The sequence below is a fragment of the Salvelinus fontinalis genome, chromosome 13, assembly GCF_029448725.1.
Source record: "Salvelinus fontinalis isolate EN_2023a chromosome 13, ASM2944872v1, whole genome shotgun sequence".
Taxonomy (NCBI): Eukaryota; Metazoa; Chordata; class Actinopteri; order Salmoniformes; family Salmonidae; genus Salvelinus; species Salvelinus fontinalis.
Window position 1 is genome coordinate 53432956 of NC_074677.1, and position 16036 is coordinate 53448991.

The following is a 16036-nucleotide window of genomic DNA, read 5'->3' on the forward strand; positions in this document are numbered from 1 at the left end:
CAACAAAAAACAACATCCCACAAAACTAAGGTGGCAAAACAGGCTGCCTAAGTATGATTCCCAATCAGAGACAACGATAGACAGCTGTCCCAGATTGAGAACCATACCCGGCCGAAACATAGAAATAAAGAACATAGAGTTTAGGGCCTCCCGGGTGGCGCAGTGGTCCAGGGCACTGCATCACAGCGCTAGCTGCGCCACCAGAGACTCTGGGTTCGCGCCCAGGCTCTCGAAAATTGGGGAGAAAAGGGGGTAAAAAAAAGAACATAGTTTCCCACCCGAGTCACCACACTACCACACGACCACGGCCACATGAGAATAAAAAGATCTCTACGGTCAAGGCGTGACAGTACCCCCCCACCCCCACCCCAAAGGTGCGGACTCCGGCCGCAAACCTGACACTATAGGAGAGGGTCCGGGTGGGCATCTATCCTGGTGGCGGCTCCGGTGTGGGACGCAGACCCCGCTCCACCTCTGGCTCCACCCACTTTGGTGGCGCCTCTGGTGCGGGGACGCTCGTCGCCGACCCTCGCTGCAGGCCCCGGACTGGGGACCCTCGCTGGAGGCTCCGGACTGGGGACCGTCGCTGGAGGCTCCGGACTGGGGACCGTCGCTGTAGGCTCCGGACTGACCCGTGAAGCAGCCACAGGATGAACCGGGCTGTGGGGGAGCACTGGAGATCTGGTGCTTCTCCTTGGCACCACTCTTCCAGGCTGAATGCCCACTTTAGCCCGGGCACGTGCGGAGCGCAGGCACAAGATGCACTGAACTGTCACAGCGCACCGGAGACACCGTGCGCAGGGACGGCGCAGGATACCCTGGGCCGAAACGGCGCAACGGAGACCAAGAGTGCTGAGCTGGCACAATCTGCTCTGGCCGGATGCCCACTCTAGCGTGGCACTTGCGGAGAGCTGGCTCCGAGCGCACCGGAGACACCGTGCGCTTTACCGCATAACACGGTGCCTGACCAGTACCACACTCCTTGCCGGGAGCACGGGGAGTTAGCTCTGCCAACCTCCCCGTGTACCTCCCCGTGTACCTCCCCGTGTGCCTCCCCCAAAATTCTCCTCATATCGCCGCCGCTTCTCCTTCGCTGCGTTTATCTCCTCCTTTGGACGGCGATATTCTCCAGCCTGCCTCCAGGGTCCCTTACCGTCCAGGATCTCCTCCCATGTCCATGAGTCTCTTTCTCCACGCTGCTTGGTCCTTTGGTGGTGGGATGTTCTGTAATGCCCGTCGGAAGAAGTGGACCAAGGTACAGCGTGGTACGTGAGTTTCCCACCCGAGTCACACCCTGACCAACCAAACATAGAGAATAAAAAGATCTCTACGGTCAGGGCATGACAATTATTGTATATCATTGTTATTATTGTAAGCCTATTTATTAATCGGAACCAGTTCTTTAAACATGCAAAACCTGTTTTGTTTAATTTGGCTGAGACATTTTCTTTGGCTAAATTAAATTTGATTTGAATTGTGTGCTCCATTTGTTGTATAAGATAGATTATAAGTAGGTCTGTTGTAAAATAAATAACATTAGCCTACTTCTCTAATTGGTTGGGTATGGTAGGCACTTGTCTTTGTTGGTAATTGCTGCAATATAGCCTGTTCAAAACTTTTGTAAAGGTTTAAACCAGTTCGCAAGTCTTTTGTTTCATTCTATTGAGTCATTTTGTTTGGCCAAATTAAGTTCCAACTGTATTGCTGTGTTTGCCGTAATATAATAGCCTGCTCCTATTTGTCTTGTAAACAATGGCTTAGAAATGTAGAAACTTTGTGACGGTTTGGTGTGGTGTACCTTTTCCTAAGCTTTAGCTACTGCAAACCTATGATATAAAGGCAGTGTGCACTTGTGCTCCAACTGACTCTGACATTTGAACTTGACGGGAGAAATAAGGTTTTAGGCCTAGCAGATTTACTCCTATAATCTAACAGTATAATGCTTATCTTTAACAAATCAGCCTCCTCACGTACATCTATATCTGTATATCAGACGCAGTAGCCATCTGACATAAAGAAATCCATGGACACCCTATAGACTCTGGCAAATGTGCTAGTCCAGTGTCACTTTGATTATCCCTCCATTTCATGGTTCACCAGCAGCCCCAAACATCTAAAGAATGATCTAGACTAGGGTTGAATATTTCCCCACTATTTTACAAATGTTCCACCCCGAGAATAATAACTTTTCTCCAGGGCAACCCCGTGTTTCCTACCCAGACCGGAAGTGTCATTCTTAAGCATATAAAGCATATGTCTGGATTTGATTAGAGCTTTGTTCGGCATGAACATTAAAGTCTGATGCCTGATGAGCTATATATTAAACACATTTTATGAGCCGTGCATTAAAGACATTTTATGAGCCCAAGCCCAAAAAAGCCCAAAAGATTATCTTCTTATCCAACACATAGCCTATGTTATAGGCTACCGCACATTTCGCACAACAGAAAAATGTAAAAGCTGATGTAGCTATGTTCAAAAACAAGGTGACCCCCAAAAGCCAGATGGAGATATGTAAGTAAGACATGCATTCAGTCCTTATATTACCGTAGCATATGCTGCAGCAAATGTATGGACCACAATGAAAATAAGTACCCAAATTTATTGTGCAATCCCGGTCACTTTTACAGTTATTTGTCTATAGGCCTAAAACGTTTCATTCAGATTGTCAAGCCAAGCCTTCGATACTGGGTAAGCCTACAAGGTAGGGAGGGATGTGTTTTCTGTTTGTCGAGATTGACATACCGGTAGTCTATTTATTGTGTTGTTGAAAACACAAACCATGTCGGTATGTCGGTATGTTTTGTTTAGACCTATTGGTTGTGTGGTGAATTGGCACAGTAACCTGTTGGTGGAAAATTCGTTGTATATATTTTATATAGTTATCAATATGGCATCAAAATTTAGAAAATCAGATTTCTCCCTCGCTGATCATTGTCTGCAACCGGCTCTTATCGTGAAGTAATGAAACATGTAGGGAGAGTGCAATTTGGATCTGGCAAAAAATACTTGAATCAGTTATAGAACCCATTGCCCTTCATGGTTAGCAACCCATGGATATCTACTTTGTTTTTTTGGCTGTAACGGCTTTCGTTGGTGGAAGGAGAGGAGGACCAAAATGCAGCGTGGTACGCATCCATAATATAATTTAATCGAGAATGAATACAAAAAAAAACAAGCGACTAAATGAAAACCGAAACAGTCCCGTATGGTACTAACACAGGAAACAATCACCCACAAAACACAATGAAAACAGGCTACCTAAATATGGCTCCCAATCAGAGACAACGACTGACACCTGCCTCTGATTGAGAACCATACTAGGCCAAACACATAGAAATATAAATACAGAACAAAACATAGAAAAACAACATAGAATGCCCACCCCAACTCACGCCCTGACCAAACTAAAATAAAGACATAAAAAAGGAACTAAGGTCAGAACGTGACAGTGGCACAGTCAATGCCACCCAGGGACTACGGGACAGAAGGTTGAGGGTTCGCCGACCACAACACAGGCGCTGCACTCAATTTCAATTTCAATTTAAGGGGCTTTATTGGAATGAGAAACATATGTTTATATTGCCTAAGCAAGTGAAATAGATAATCAACCAAAGTGAAATAAACAATATAAAATGTACAGTAAACATTACACTCACAAAAGTTCCAAAATAATAAAGAGATTTCAAATGTCATATTATGTCTATATACAGTGTTGTAATGATGTGCAAATAGTTAAAGTACAAAAGGGAAAATAAATAAACATAAATATAGGTTGTACAGTTGAAGTCAGAAGTTTACATACACCTTAGCCAAATACATTTAAACTCAGTTTTTCACAATTCCTGACATTTAATCCTATTAAAAATTCCCTGTTTTAGGTCAGTTAGGATCACCACTTTATTTTAAGAATGTGAAATGTCAGAATAATTGTAGAGAAAGGGTTTATTTCAGATTTTATTTCTTTCATCACATTCCCAGTGGGTCAGAAGTTTACATACACTCAATTAGTATTTGGTAACATTGCCTTTAAATTGTCTAACTTGGGTCAAATGTTTCAGGTAGCCTTCCACAAGCTTCCCACAATAAGTTGGGTGAATTGAATTTTGGCTAATTCCTCCTGACAGAGCTGCTGTAACTGAGTCAGGTTTGTAAGCCTCCTTGCTCGCACAAGCTTCTTCAGTTCTGCCCACAAATTTTCTACAGGATTGAAGTCAGGGCTTTGTAATGGCCACTCCAATACCTTGACTGTGTTGTCCTTAAGCCATTTTGCCACAACGTTAGAAGTATGCTTGGGGTCATTGTCCATTTGGAAGACCCATTTGCGACCAAGCTTTAACTTCCTGACTGATGTCTTGAGATGTTGCTTCAATATATCCACACAATTTTGTCTCCTCATGATGCCATCTATTTTGTAAAGTGCACCAGTCCCTCCTGCAGTACAGCACCCCCACAACATGATGCTGCCACCCCCGTGCTTCACTGTTGGGAAGGTGTTCTTCGGCTTGCAAGCCTCCCCCTTTTTCCTCCAAAGATAGCGATGGTCATTATGGCTAAACAGTTCTGTTTTTGTTTCATCAGAACAGAGGACATTTCTCCAAAAAGTACGATCTTTGTCCCCATGTGCAGTTGCAACCCGTAGTCTGGCTTTTTTATGGCGGTTTTGGAGCAGTGGCTTCTTCCTTGCTGAGCGGCCTTTCAGGTTATGTCAATATAGGACTCGTTTTACTGTGGATATAGAAACTTTTGTACCTGCTTCCTCCAGCATCTTCACAAGGTCGTTTGCTGTTGTTCTGGGATTGATTTGCACTTTTCGCACCAAAATACATTCATCTCTAGGAGACAGAACGCATCTCCTTCCTAAGTGGTATGACGGCTGGTGGTCCCATGGTGTTCATACTTGTGTACTATTCTTCGTACAGATGAACGTGGTACCTTCAGGCGTTTGGAAATTGCTCCCAAGAATGAACCAGACTTGTGGAGGTCTACAATGTTTTTTCTGAGTGCTTGGCTGATTTCTTTTGATTTTCCCATGATGTCAAGCAAAGAGGCACTGAATTTTAAGGTAGGCCTTGACATACATCCACAGGTACATATCCAATTGACTCAAATGATGTCAATTAGCCTATCAGAAGCTTCTAAAGCCATGACAATTTTCTGGAATTTTCCAAGCTGTTTAAAGGCACAGTCAACTTAGTGTATGTAAACTTCTGACCCACTAGAATTGTGATACAGTGAATTATGTGAAATAATCTGTCTGTAAACAATTGTTGGAAAACTTACTTGTGTCATGCACAAAGTAGATGTCCTTACCGACTTGCCAAAACTATAGTTTGTTAACAAGAAATTTGCGGAGTGGTTGAACTACAAGTTGGAATGACTCCAACCTAAGTGTATGTAAACTTCTGACTTCAACTGTATTTACAATGGTGTTTGTTCTTCACGGGTTGCCTTTTTCTTGTGGCAACAGGTCACAAATCTTGTTGTGGTGATTGCACACTGTGGTATTTCACCCAATAGATATGGGAGTTTATTAAACTGGATTTGTTTTCAAATTCTTTGTGGGTCTGTGTAATCTGAGGGAAATATGCGTCTCTAATATGGTCATAGATTTGGCAGGAGGTTAGGAATTGCAGCTCAGTTTCCACCTCTTGTTGTGGGAAGTGTGCACATAGTCTTCTCTTGAGAGCCAAGTCTGCCATCGGTGTAAATTATTTCCAATGTGTCAGGTAATTATCATTTTGTTTTCTCGTGATTTGGTTGGGTCTAATTCTGTTGCTGTCCTGGGGCTCTGTGAGGTCTGTTTATGTTTGTGAACAGAGCCCCAGGACCAGCTTTCTTAGGGGCTTTATTTCTCTGTATGTGATGGCTTTGTTATGGAAGGTTTGGGAATCGCTTCATTTTAAGTGGTTGTAGAATATAACGTCTCTTTTTTGGATTTTGATAATTAGCGGGTAACCGCCTAATTCTGCTCTGCATGCATTATTTTGTGTTTTACGTTGAACACAGAGGATATTTTTGCAGTATTCTGCATGCAGAGTCAATTTGGTTTGTCCCATTTTGTGAATTCTTGGTAGGCGAGCGGATCCCAGACCTTACAAACATGATTATTATTATTATTTTGAATGAATTCTATGAGGAGGGAGGTTGTTCGATTTAGGCCTAACTGTCTCCAAATTTTGCTGGAATTTAGTGCAAAGGGATTTGAGAAATGTGATTTGGTTGACGATAGTCCTGTGACATTGGCCTACTGTCTCGTTTTGCGCTGCACAAAATATCAGATCTCAACAACGATTGGATACGTGTTTAACATCACCAGTACCACATCCTTATGATATATTTTCATAAGCGCAACGTGATTATAATATACAGGTTGGAACGTCTGACTGAAATACAGGACAACTTATTTTTCTAAACGAGTGGTGTTTGAATTTGTTGATAAAATGCGGGACATGATTGTTTGGTTGAGGGACAATGGGCCAAAATTCGGAACTGTCCCAAACAATCCGGGACATGTGGTCACCCTACCCCTTATTTTTCTATTTGACGTTCAAGTGTGAGTCTTGAACGCGCATATCTTTCTAGAACGGCGTTTGCAGGAGTAGTACCAACCGGGAGTGGCCAGCTAGCTGCCCAAAACAATAGCAGAAGAACTCTAGGCAACTGGCAAGTAAGACATCCGCTCATCATTCTCTAAGAACATGTATTTCTCGTTAAATATGGTAATTGCTGTGTACATTTAAACCCGTATTCTCCGGGACTTCATTCATACCGAAATAGCTAACCCAATGTGGTCGCAGTAATAGCTGTTGTTTAGTTTCAGCAAGCTAAAATCTGTTATCTACATTGGATTTCACGAGCTACTTGCTAGCTAACGTTACTTAGCTAGTTAAATACTAGCTTTTGGTTGCAGGACTACACGAGCCATTAAGTTCTAAAGTAAAATGTGTCACTGTTCAGAGAACAATCAGTTTGCAAGTCAGGTTAACGTTATATTTATGTGTGACCCTAATAAATCAATTCATTTGACCACCCAAAACGATGTCAGCATCGAGCTAAGTTAGCTAACTACAGCCAGTTTGAGGAACGTTGAATGTGTAACAGGCAACATTCAAACAACAACTTACATTAATTCCCTGACTACAATTGTGCAGAAGGCTACTGGCTTTCTGCACAACATGTCATGTTTAAATTCCACTGCTCATGTCATGATAGGTAACTAGCTAGTAGTGCAAGGACTTTATAGCAAGTTGTCTTTTTACAGTAAATTTGAATATTTTGTCCTGGGCCTGTTCTTTAGTCATTTTAGCTAATGACCGTTTTGATTAGGATAGGTATCCCATTTTGGTTATGTGAATAGAGAAGGAGAAATAAGAACAACGTGGCAACATGTGATGTGTCTAAGCTTAGCACACACAAAAGCAGGCTACAGTTAAAGCCTAAGATTACTATCCAGGACATCCCTGAATAATGTGCATTGAAAGACAATGGATTGCAATTGTGTCAACATGAAACCAAAGCGCGAACAGGTGTGAGGAAGTAGAAAAGAGATTCGTTCCACTTCAGTTACCGTTTCTTTTGGGTGGAGTGTAGCTGGGAGTACATAGAGCCGGGTGTGTATATATTAAACGCCTCAGTGCACAGCCAATGTAAAGTACTGTGAATTCTGTTGTCGCATAGGCCTAGCCTCTTTCACAGGCTTTCACCAAAGCCCGGGCACCTGAGGCTACTTTTTGCATAATGCACTAGTCAAATGCTATAAATTCAAGTAGGAAGTGTCAATGGAACTGAAATATTTTCTTTTACATAACAGGTACAGCAGTCAGAGGAACTCAATTCCTCTAAGTGGCACACCTTCCTTCACATGCAACTATATTTTCTGGAAAATCAACTAAATAATATAAAGTACCCCAATGCTTTTTTACATGACAAACATTTTACAAAAATAACGAAACTCATCCAGAATGTTGTCATCATAGGTTGAATGTCAGGGGGCCTGGTGCTCTCTACTAAGTAATTCCTCCTGTGGCTGCTACAAAGGAGAACCAGATGTCATAAACCAAGATTGAAGCCTCCCACATTTTGGGGGATATAATACCTGTACAACCAATCAGCCATGGGAGTCTGTCCTGCTGTGTCCAGGTACTTCCGGAGGTGGAAGTATATGATACTGTTGCTGCTCTCTGTCTCTGTTTTGGCTTGGATCGCCACTTTTGCCGGCGAAACAGTGAAAGCAATTGAGGATACACATAGGTCAGCACAGACACTTGAGGATAACGCTGAGGTCCTGAGGGGGGGCATACAATACTCATGGAAAACAGTGACGCAAGTCTTCTCCAATCCTCTCCCTGACACCCCACCACCAAAAGAAAGCTGTCCTGAGAAATCACCACTGCTTCGTAAGTAGGGCTACACAGTATCCACAGATGTTATTGTAAGCTTAATACAGGCTTTGCTATAGCTTACTTACTGATGATAATGCCATGTTACTGTGTACTTCCTTGTAAAGAACATTATGTGCAGTGTGGAGAGAAGAACATTGGTAATCAAGTGAATACTTTAATGTGCAACGTAGGGATTGTGTAACCGCATGATTTATTACTCAAACATTGCTAGGCTGAGGCTCCTTTTGATTATTTTCAGACTGTAGCCTATGTGGTAACAGTTTGCATGTAGCCTACATAAAATGGCTCCTTGTTGACAGGAAGTGGACAACTGTTGTAATAAGGCTTACACCATATGGGAGGCAGATGGCACAGCGTTACAGTGGGTTTCCATCAACATAAATTCCTGTTTGAAGACGGCTTGTGTTTATGTCTGTGGCCCAAACAGAATGCACACACACGTTTGTAATTATCTGTCCAGACCATGCTGTTTTTTAGTTCATGATATTGTATTTTAAATTAGTGCCATGTAAAAAAATTGCAATTAAGTTTCTCCGTAAGACTTTACAATTTAGTTGTCTAGGTTTTCATCATGCCTATTATTTTCTGCCTACAGGTGGAGCCCTGAAGCTGACATTCGAGGACTCTCTAACGCTGAAGGAGGTGGAGAGTGAGAACAGTGGAGTGGCTGAGGGCCAATACCAGCCTCCAGACTGCCTCGCCCAGCAGAGTGTGGCCATCCTCATCCCTCACCGTAACCGGGAGAAACACCTCCTCTACCTCCTGCATCACCTGCACCCCTTTCTTCAGAGGCAGCAGCTGCACTACGGCATCTACGTCATCCACCAGGTATTACTGTCATATGAAGTTACACTAAATTATGTAATTTTCTCAATTATATTTGTATCGATTTTTGAGCCGATAAGGGTTACAGACTTTGAACTTGAAAAAGGTTGATGTTTGTGGTTGATTTGTGTGTTGTGACAGGCTGGAGAGGTGACGTTTAATCGTGCCAAGCTACTTAATGTGGGGTACTTGGAGGCACTCAAGGACTACGATTGGGATTGCTTTGTTTTTCATGACGTGGATCTGGTTCCAGAGAACGACTACAACCTCTACAAGTGTGACCAACAGCCCAAACACTTAGTGGTCGGCAGGAACGCTACAGGATACAAGTAAATATCTTAGCTCTCAACTCATGTCCACCTTTATGCAAAAGCAGGTAAATGTCTATATGCTCTCTCAACAGCATGTCTGAAGTGATGTGGCAGCTATCACTATAAATGGACTATTCATACCAAATTCACTTTTTAACATTTCAATTATTACCAACGTTCAATCAAAGTCCTGGGAACAGGTCTGTAATGTCTTGATTGTTTTTTGTTTTTGCTCTTGTAGATTGCGTTACAAAGGGTACTTTGGAGGGGTGACGGCCATGACGAAGGACCAGTTTCACAAAGTGAACGGATTTTCAAACACTTACTGGGGATGGGGTGGGGAGGATGATGACCTTCGCATCAGGTGAGACCCCTATTACTTTTAACCATGGTTAGGGCTGTGGTGGTCGTGAAATTTTGTTCACCGATTATTGTCATGCAAAAGAGTGCCGGTCTCACGGTAATTGACCGTTAATTAGCTAGAACACATTTAGCATATCCAGGCCTCCACTCATACAAGTCGCTGATGCGCACCTTTGTAACATCTACATAATTTCTTCTTTTTTTAAAAGTCTAATTAATCGATTTCATATATACCATCACAATAAATCCATTATTTATTTTAGTCGGGTCTAAAGAAACTTTATGATATGAAGATAATGTTTTTCAGGAGAACAGAATATGAGTTGGCCCACTGACATGTGCTGTAGGCTTGTTCATTTAGCTGACAAGATATGCTTAAGTCCTGTGCCATTATTTTATATGATTTTGTAGTAAGAAGAATATAATTGAACTTAGCTGAATAAAAGGAGGATATTTTTTGCATTCCGTAGCAAGTGCTCCTATGAAGTGGCTATGAGCATAAAAGTGATCATTTGAAACAGATTCTATATGCTTTTTTGGGGGGGACACTTTAGTTGTGAATGATACAAACCTTAATATGTCTTAGAAATCAAAACGTATATGGACTGCATGGTGCGACTTTAGGCTTTTTAATGATTTGGGAAGCAGCTAAATAAAGCTTGCGCTCTGCTCTGTCCCTTGCCTCAGGCTGCACAGCTGTTCTCTCATCAAGTGATCATATTTTCACATCAGACTATTCTCAATTTAATCTTGTCTTTACTAATATGTCAAATTAGTTTTGATTTAGATTGGACCATTATCAAATGGGCAGGGGAAAAAATACATCTGTATGTACTCGAATAGCGAATGGAGGCTAAACGCTTTTCCGTCGGTCCGTTTTGTAGGCTACTTCGGTTTTAGAGCGGAGCATGTGCTTTATACCAGCAGCTGAGAAACAAATATAAGGACACTTATTTCACTCCAGGCGTCAACCACTGTTTGAGGTGCATGCTCTCGCTGCGCGACAGGATATATTCTGCCCAAACTCTGTATACCATGGGCACTCCAATCTTGTTCCTGCAGCTACCCAATGCTTAATTTGTGAAACCAAGTGAAATCTGTTCGGGAACATCGATAGTAACTTTTTTTCGTAACAACATATTTTACTAAACTATTGTTGGGCTGTCTGCGCGTTCGAGAAAGGAATAAAGGAGAGAGGAGGAGCTGGAAACACGTTGCGGTGAGATGTTCTGTACAGCTAAAGGTATTGTTCCACTGAATTTAATTATGATTTTTTTTTTTTTTAAATCCCTATTGTTAAGCTATTCAAAATCCAAATCAAATCCAAATTCACTAATTGTAGGCTAACGGTAAGCCGCCCAGCACAATCAATGAACCAACAGCATTGCTATTTGTTCTTTCCCAGACTCATTCATAGATATTTTGGAGTGTAGCGTAAGGTAACCAGTCCATCCAGTATGCATAGTAATACAGTCCACACTCAAAGGCGATTACTCGATTTTTGTTTAATTTTGGAGTATAGGCTAGACCATTTGTACAAAAGACATCTTAAATAATTTTTGTTTTGTTTTTCAACCTACCGCATATTACGCATGGCATTCTATAAGGTTACAATCATTTATTTCAGTTTCTTTTTTGGGCGTGGGCTCATAAGCCTATCCTTCCTTTGGCCGCCTTTTCTTCCAGTTCTCTGCTGCCAATGACTGGAACAAATTGCAAAAATCACTGAAGCTGGAGACTTATATCTCCCTCTAACTTTAAGCATCAGCTGTCAGAGCAGCTTACCGATCACTGTACCTGCACACAGCCCATCTGTAAATAGCACAACCAACTACCTCATCCCCATATTGCTATTTATCTTCCTGCTCTTTTGCACCCCAGAATCTCTACTTGCACATCATCATCTGCACATCTATCAATCCAGTGTTAATACTAAATTGTAATTATTTCACCTCTATGGCCTATTTATTGCCTTACCTCCCTAATCTTATTTCCATTGATGTCAGTGGTTAGAGGGATAGTAGAGCCCTGAGTACCAGGTCATTAGCGACTTGATAGTAGTTAGCAGTGCGTAAAAGGAGATCAGCATGACACAAAGGTCATGTGGAATTTAACTGCGGTCATGACTCATGACTGGCGGTAATACGGTCACCGCAACAGTCCTAACCATGTTGGCTTAATGTACAATTTTTGGACCTTACTCCATTTGTGTCCTACATCTTAGTCAATGCGGGATGTTATCGATTGATTTAATTTGTCTCTGATAGGGTGGAGCTCCAGAAAATGAAGATTATACGGCCACCCCCTCTTATAGCACGCTATATCATGGTATTTCATAAAAGAGATAGCGGCAACGAAATTAATAAAGACCGGTGAGTGACTGTGGACACATCAATTTATAAATTGCTTGCTGTAATCATAAACTATTATTCGTCATTTAATTCCTTTTATTCTGAAATTGTCCTCCTTCACAGGATGCTCTTGTTAGGACGGACACCTCAAGTCTGGAGAACGGATGGCCTTAACACCTGCTCCTACAGTACTCTCTCGGTTGAGAGGCCACCTCTGTACATTAATGTCACAGTGGACATTGGCAAACCACTGCACTGAGGCTTCAGAGCATCTGTCTTGATTTACTGCATTGAATACAGTAATGTTGCTCTGGTATGTCCATGCCTACATGTTATGTACCTGCCCTAACAAACAGTGGCGGTAGCTGGTGAGCAAAAGTTTTCACTGTCAACCATTCCAAGCAGGGCACTTAATATTGCCAGGTCCTAATAACGTAAAGTCTGGAAGCCCTTCAGTCAAAACTGGTGAGTAGTTTCTAGGGGTGAGAATAAAACCACAATTAAATTTTGCTCTGCGTTAGAGGTTTGCTGTGACTTGATTGTTTCAACAAGTATTTGCATTCTAATAGAGCATGTTATCATTTTTTTTTTGATTATAAAGAATCCTGGATTTGGTCATTTCTTAATCTCTGGTTGTCAAATAAAAATGGGATCCAAGAATTGTTCTCAAATCACTCGTACATGAATTGATGAATGTAGAAGGTAAGATGGGGAAACAAGGGACAACATAGGACGCAAGGAACACGTTTTCATATATGAATCATTCTCACATTTGTGAAAGTATGCTACATGGAAATTAATTGTAGTTTTTATGCAATTTTATTACAACAGTCAACAGCAATATCACAGTGTAGATGGCTTCATTTTCTAGACATCACAAGTTTTATATTTTGAATATGCTGCTACAAGATTTGTGAAGTAACTCAAAAACACTAATTTAGTCAAATGTCTAATATTGTAAAATACTTTGCTTCTGTTGCCTTAATTCGTCCAGTTGTAGAAGTACCAGAGGTCCATTCCTTTTTTTTCTTATTGCTGAGCTATACAGTTCCGGTCAAATATATTGCCACCCTTACATGATTCACTATTTATTCTCAAATAAGTTGAAATAAACCAAAACATGTGTTCTTCACTTGTGTATTTGTAGGTTTTACAACTGCACAGACCCCCCCCCCAAAACAACTGAAATTTAGATTTTTCACATCGAAGTCAAATGGCCTGCAATAACTTATTCAACATTCAAAATAATTTGGTTGGAGGCAAGTTCTCGTTTACTGTGTAATTTCTCACCTGTGGGAAGTTGCAGGTGCCTACATGGTAAAAATATCAATCCAACCAGTTAAAAAAAACAAAAAACATTCTGCTCCATTGGAAAGTTACAAAGGTTCCATCTCGGTCCATGTGGGCCATCTTGAGTTGAAGCAAGCTGTCCCATTTAGGCTGTTAAGAGCCACCTACTGCCTTTGACACTTTCACCGTTTTGCTCAAATGTATTCTTAGTCTGCCTGTTTTAACAATGTTATTTATCATATCATATAAGACTATTGTTTAAATGTTTTATATATTTTAATATGGTTTTGGTATGGCCTGCTCTTTCACATATGCTTCTGTAAGTTATGCGTCATTCATATTTGCATGGTGTGAGGTTACAGCTATATGAGTAGTACTGTAGCGTTCAACATTTGTTTCTTTCTGTGGTCCTACTTTATCTGATGATTTATAAATTATTGATGTTTAGAATATGTTTTGGGATGCCATAATGACTGATTAATTAAGAGTGCCTTGTTCGGTGAGACCTTTCTCTCTTGAATCTTTTCCTTTCAAAATAACGTTTTTAGTTTTGTAGATTGTATTATAGGTGGGGAGAGACATGAATCAGATGGGACTTGTGAATTGAAGAGAAATAAATGATCTATTTCTATAAACAAAGTCATTTTCAAGTGTGTTTTTAGTTAGGGCTATTCTTTGAATTTGCTGTGTGATTGTTTAGACAGTGGGTTGATGATACTGATTTGTAAAGTCTCTGTTCTTCACCCTCTACTTTGCTCTATAAATGATGGACAAGATGGAATATAACGTTTTTATCTATTAAAAATATAAATGCAACAATTTCAATTTTACTGAGTTACAGTCAAAATAAGGAAATTAGTCAATTGAAATAAATCCATTAATGCCTAATCTATGGATTTCATATGACTGGGCAGGGGCGCAGCCGTGGGTGGGCTTGGGAGGGTACAGGCTAGAGGTCGACCGATTAATCGGAATGGTCGATTAATCGGGGCCGATTTAAAAAAAATAAAAAAAAAAAAAATATATATATATATATATATATATATATATATATATATTTTCATAACAATCAAAATCGGTATTTTTGTGTGCCAAATTGCCTATTTTTTTTTAAATATATATTTTTATATATATACACTGCTCAAAAAAATAAAGGGAACACTTAAACAACACAATGTAACTCCAAGTCAATCACACTTCTGTGAAATCAAACTGTCCACTTAGGAAGCAAAACTGATTGACAATAAATTTCACATGCTGTTGTGCAAATAGAATAGACAAAAGGTGGAAATTATAGGCAATTAGCAAGACACCCCCCAAAACAGGAGTGATTCTGCAGGTGGTGACCACAGACCACTTCTCAGTTCCTATGCTTCCTGGCTGATGTTTTGGTCACTTTTGAATGCTGGCGGTGCTCTCACTCTAGTGGTAGCATGAGACGGAGTCTACAACACACACAAGTGGCTCAGGTAGTGCAGTTCATCCAGGATGGCACATCAATGTCTACATCTACATCAACATCTACTGCAGAGATAGCCTGCAAAGTTCTGTCATACTTTCCAAGTCTATGCCCAAACAGTTCGAACTTCTAATTTTAAAAATTAATCTCTCCAGAAATAAGTCTCTCACTGTTGCCGCCTGCTACCGACCCCCCTCAGCTCCCAGCTGTGCCCTGGACACCATCTGTGAATTGATCGCTCCCCATCTAGCTTCAGAGTTTGTTCTGTTAGGTGACCTAAACTGGGATATGATTAACACCCCGGCAGTCCTACAATCTAAGCTTGATGCCCTCAATCTCACACAAATCATCAAGGAACCCACCAGGTACAACCCTAAATCCGTAAACATGGGCACCCTAATAGACATTATCCTGACCAACTTGCCCTCCAAATACACCTCTGCTGTCTTCAATCAAGATCTCAGCGATCACTGCCTCATTGCCTGTATCCGCCACGGGTCCACGATTCAAACGACCACCCCTCATCACTGTCAAACGCTCCCTAAAACACTTCTGCGAGCAGGCCTTTCTAATCGACCTGGCCCGGGTACCCTGGAAGGATATTGACCTCATCCCGTCAGTTGAGGATGCCTGGTCATTCTTTAAAAGTTACTTCCTCACCATATTAGACAAGCATGCTCCGTTCAAAAAATGCAGAACCAAGAACAGATATAGCCCTTGGTTCACTCCAGACCTGACTGCCCTCGACCAGCACAAAAACATCCTGTGGCGAACTGCAATAGCATCGAAGAGCCCCCGCGATATGCAACTGTTCAGGGAAGTCAGGAACCAATACACGCAGTCAGTCAGGAAAGCAAAGGCCAGCTTTTTCAAGCAGAAATTTGCATCCTGTAGCTCTAACTCCAAAAAGTTCTGGGATACTGTAAAGGCCATGGAAAACAAGAGCACCTCCTCCCAGCTGCCCACTGCACTGAGGCTAGATAACACGGTCACCACTGATAAGTCCGTGATAATCGAAAACTTCAACAAACA

The 16036-nt window shown here is 41.4% G+C and overlaps 1 protein-coding gene across 4 annotated transcripts; it reads left to right on the forward strand.

Annotated features, from left to right (window-relative positions):
• The first annotated feature begins 5608 nt into the window (after positions 1-5608).
• LOC129869031 (beta-1,4-galactosyltransferase 4-like) lies at positions 5609-14184 on the forward strand. 4 transcript variants are annotated; one of them, XM_055943479.1, is made up of 8 exons: positions 5609-5729; positions 6556-6670; positions 7814-8399; positions 9001-9233; positions 9372-9559; positions 9783-9905; positions 12172-12276; positions 12379-14184. In XM_055943479.1, the coding sequence occupies exons 3-8, from the start codon at positions 8117-8119 to the stop codon at positions 12512-12514; spliced, it is 1068 nt and encodes a 355-aa protein (XP_055799454.1). In that variant the 5' UTR covers positions 5609-5729; positions 6556-6670; positions 7814-8116; the 3' UTR covers positions 12515-14184. The 4 variants fall into 4 exon arrangements, with proteins under 4 accessions (XP_055799454.1, XP_055799453.1, XP_055799455.1 ...); XM_055943478.1 differs by having other exon boundaries at positions 6586-6670; XM_055943480.1 differs by lacking the exon at positions 6556-6670 and having other exon boundaries at positions 7980-8399.
• Positions 14185-16036: the final 1852 nt, after the last annotated feature.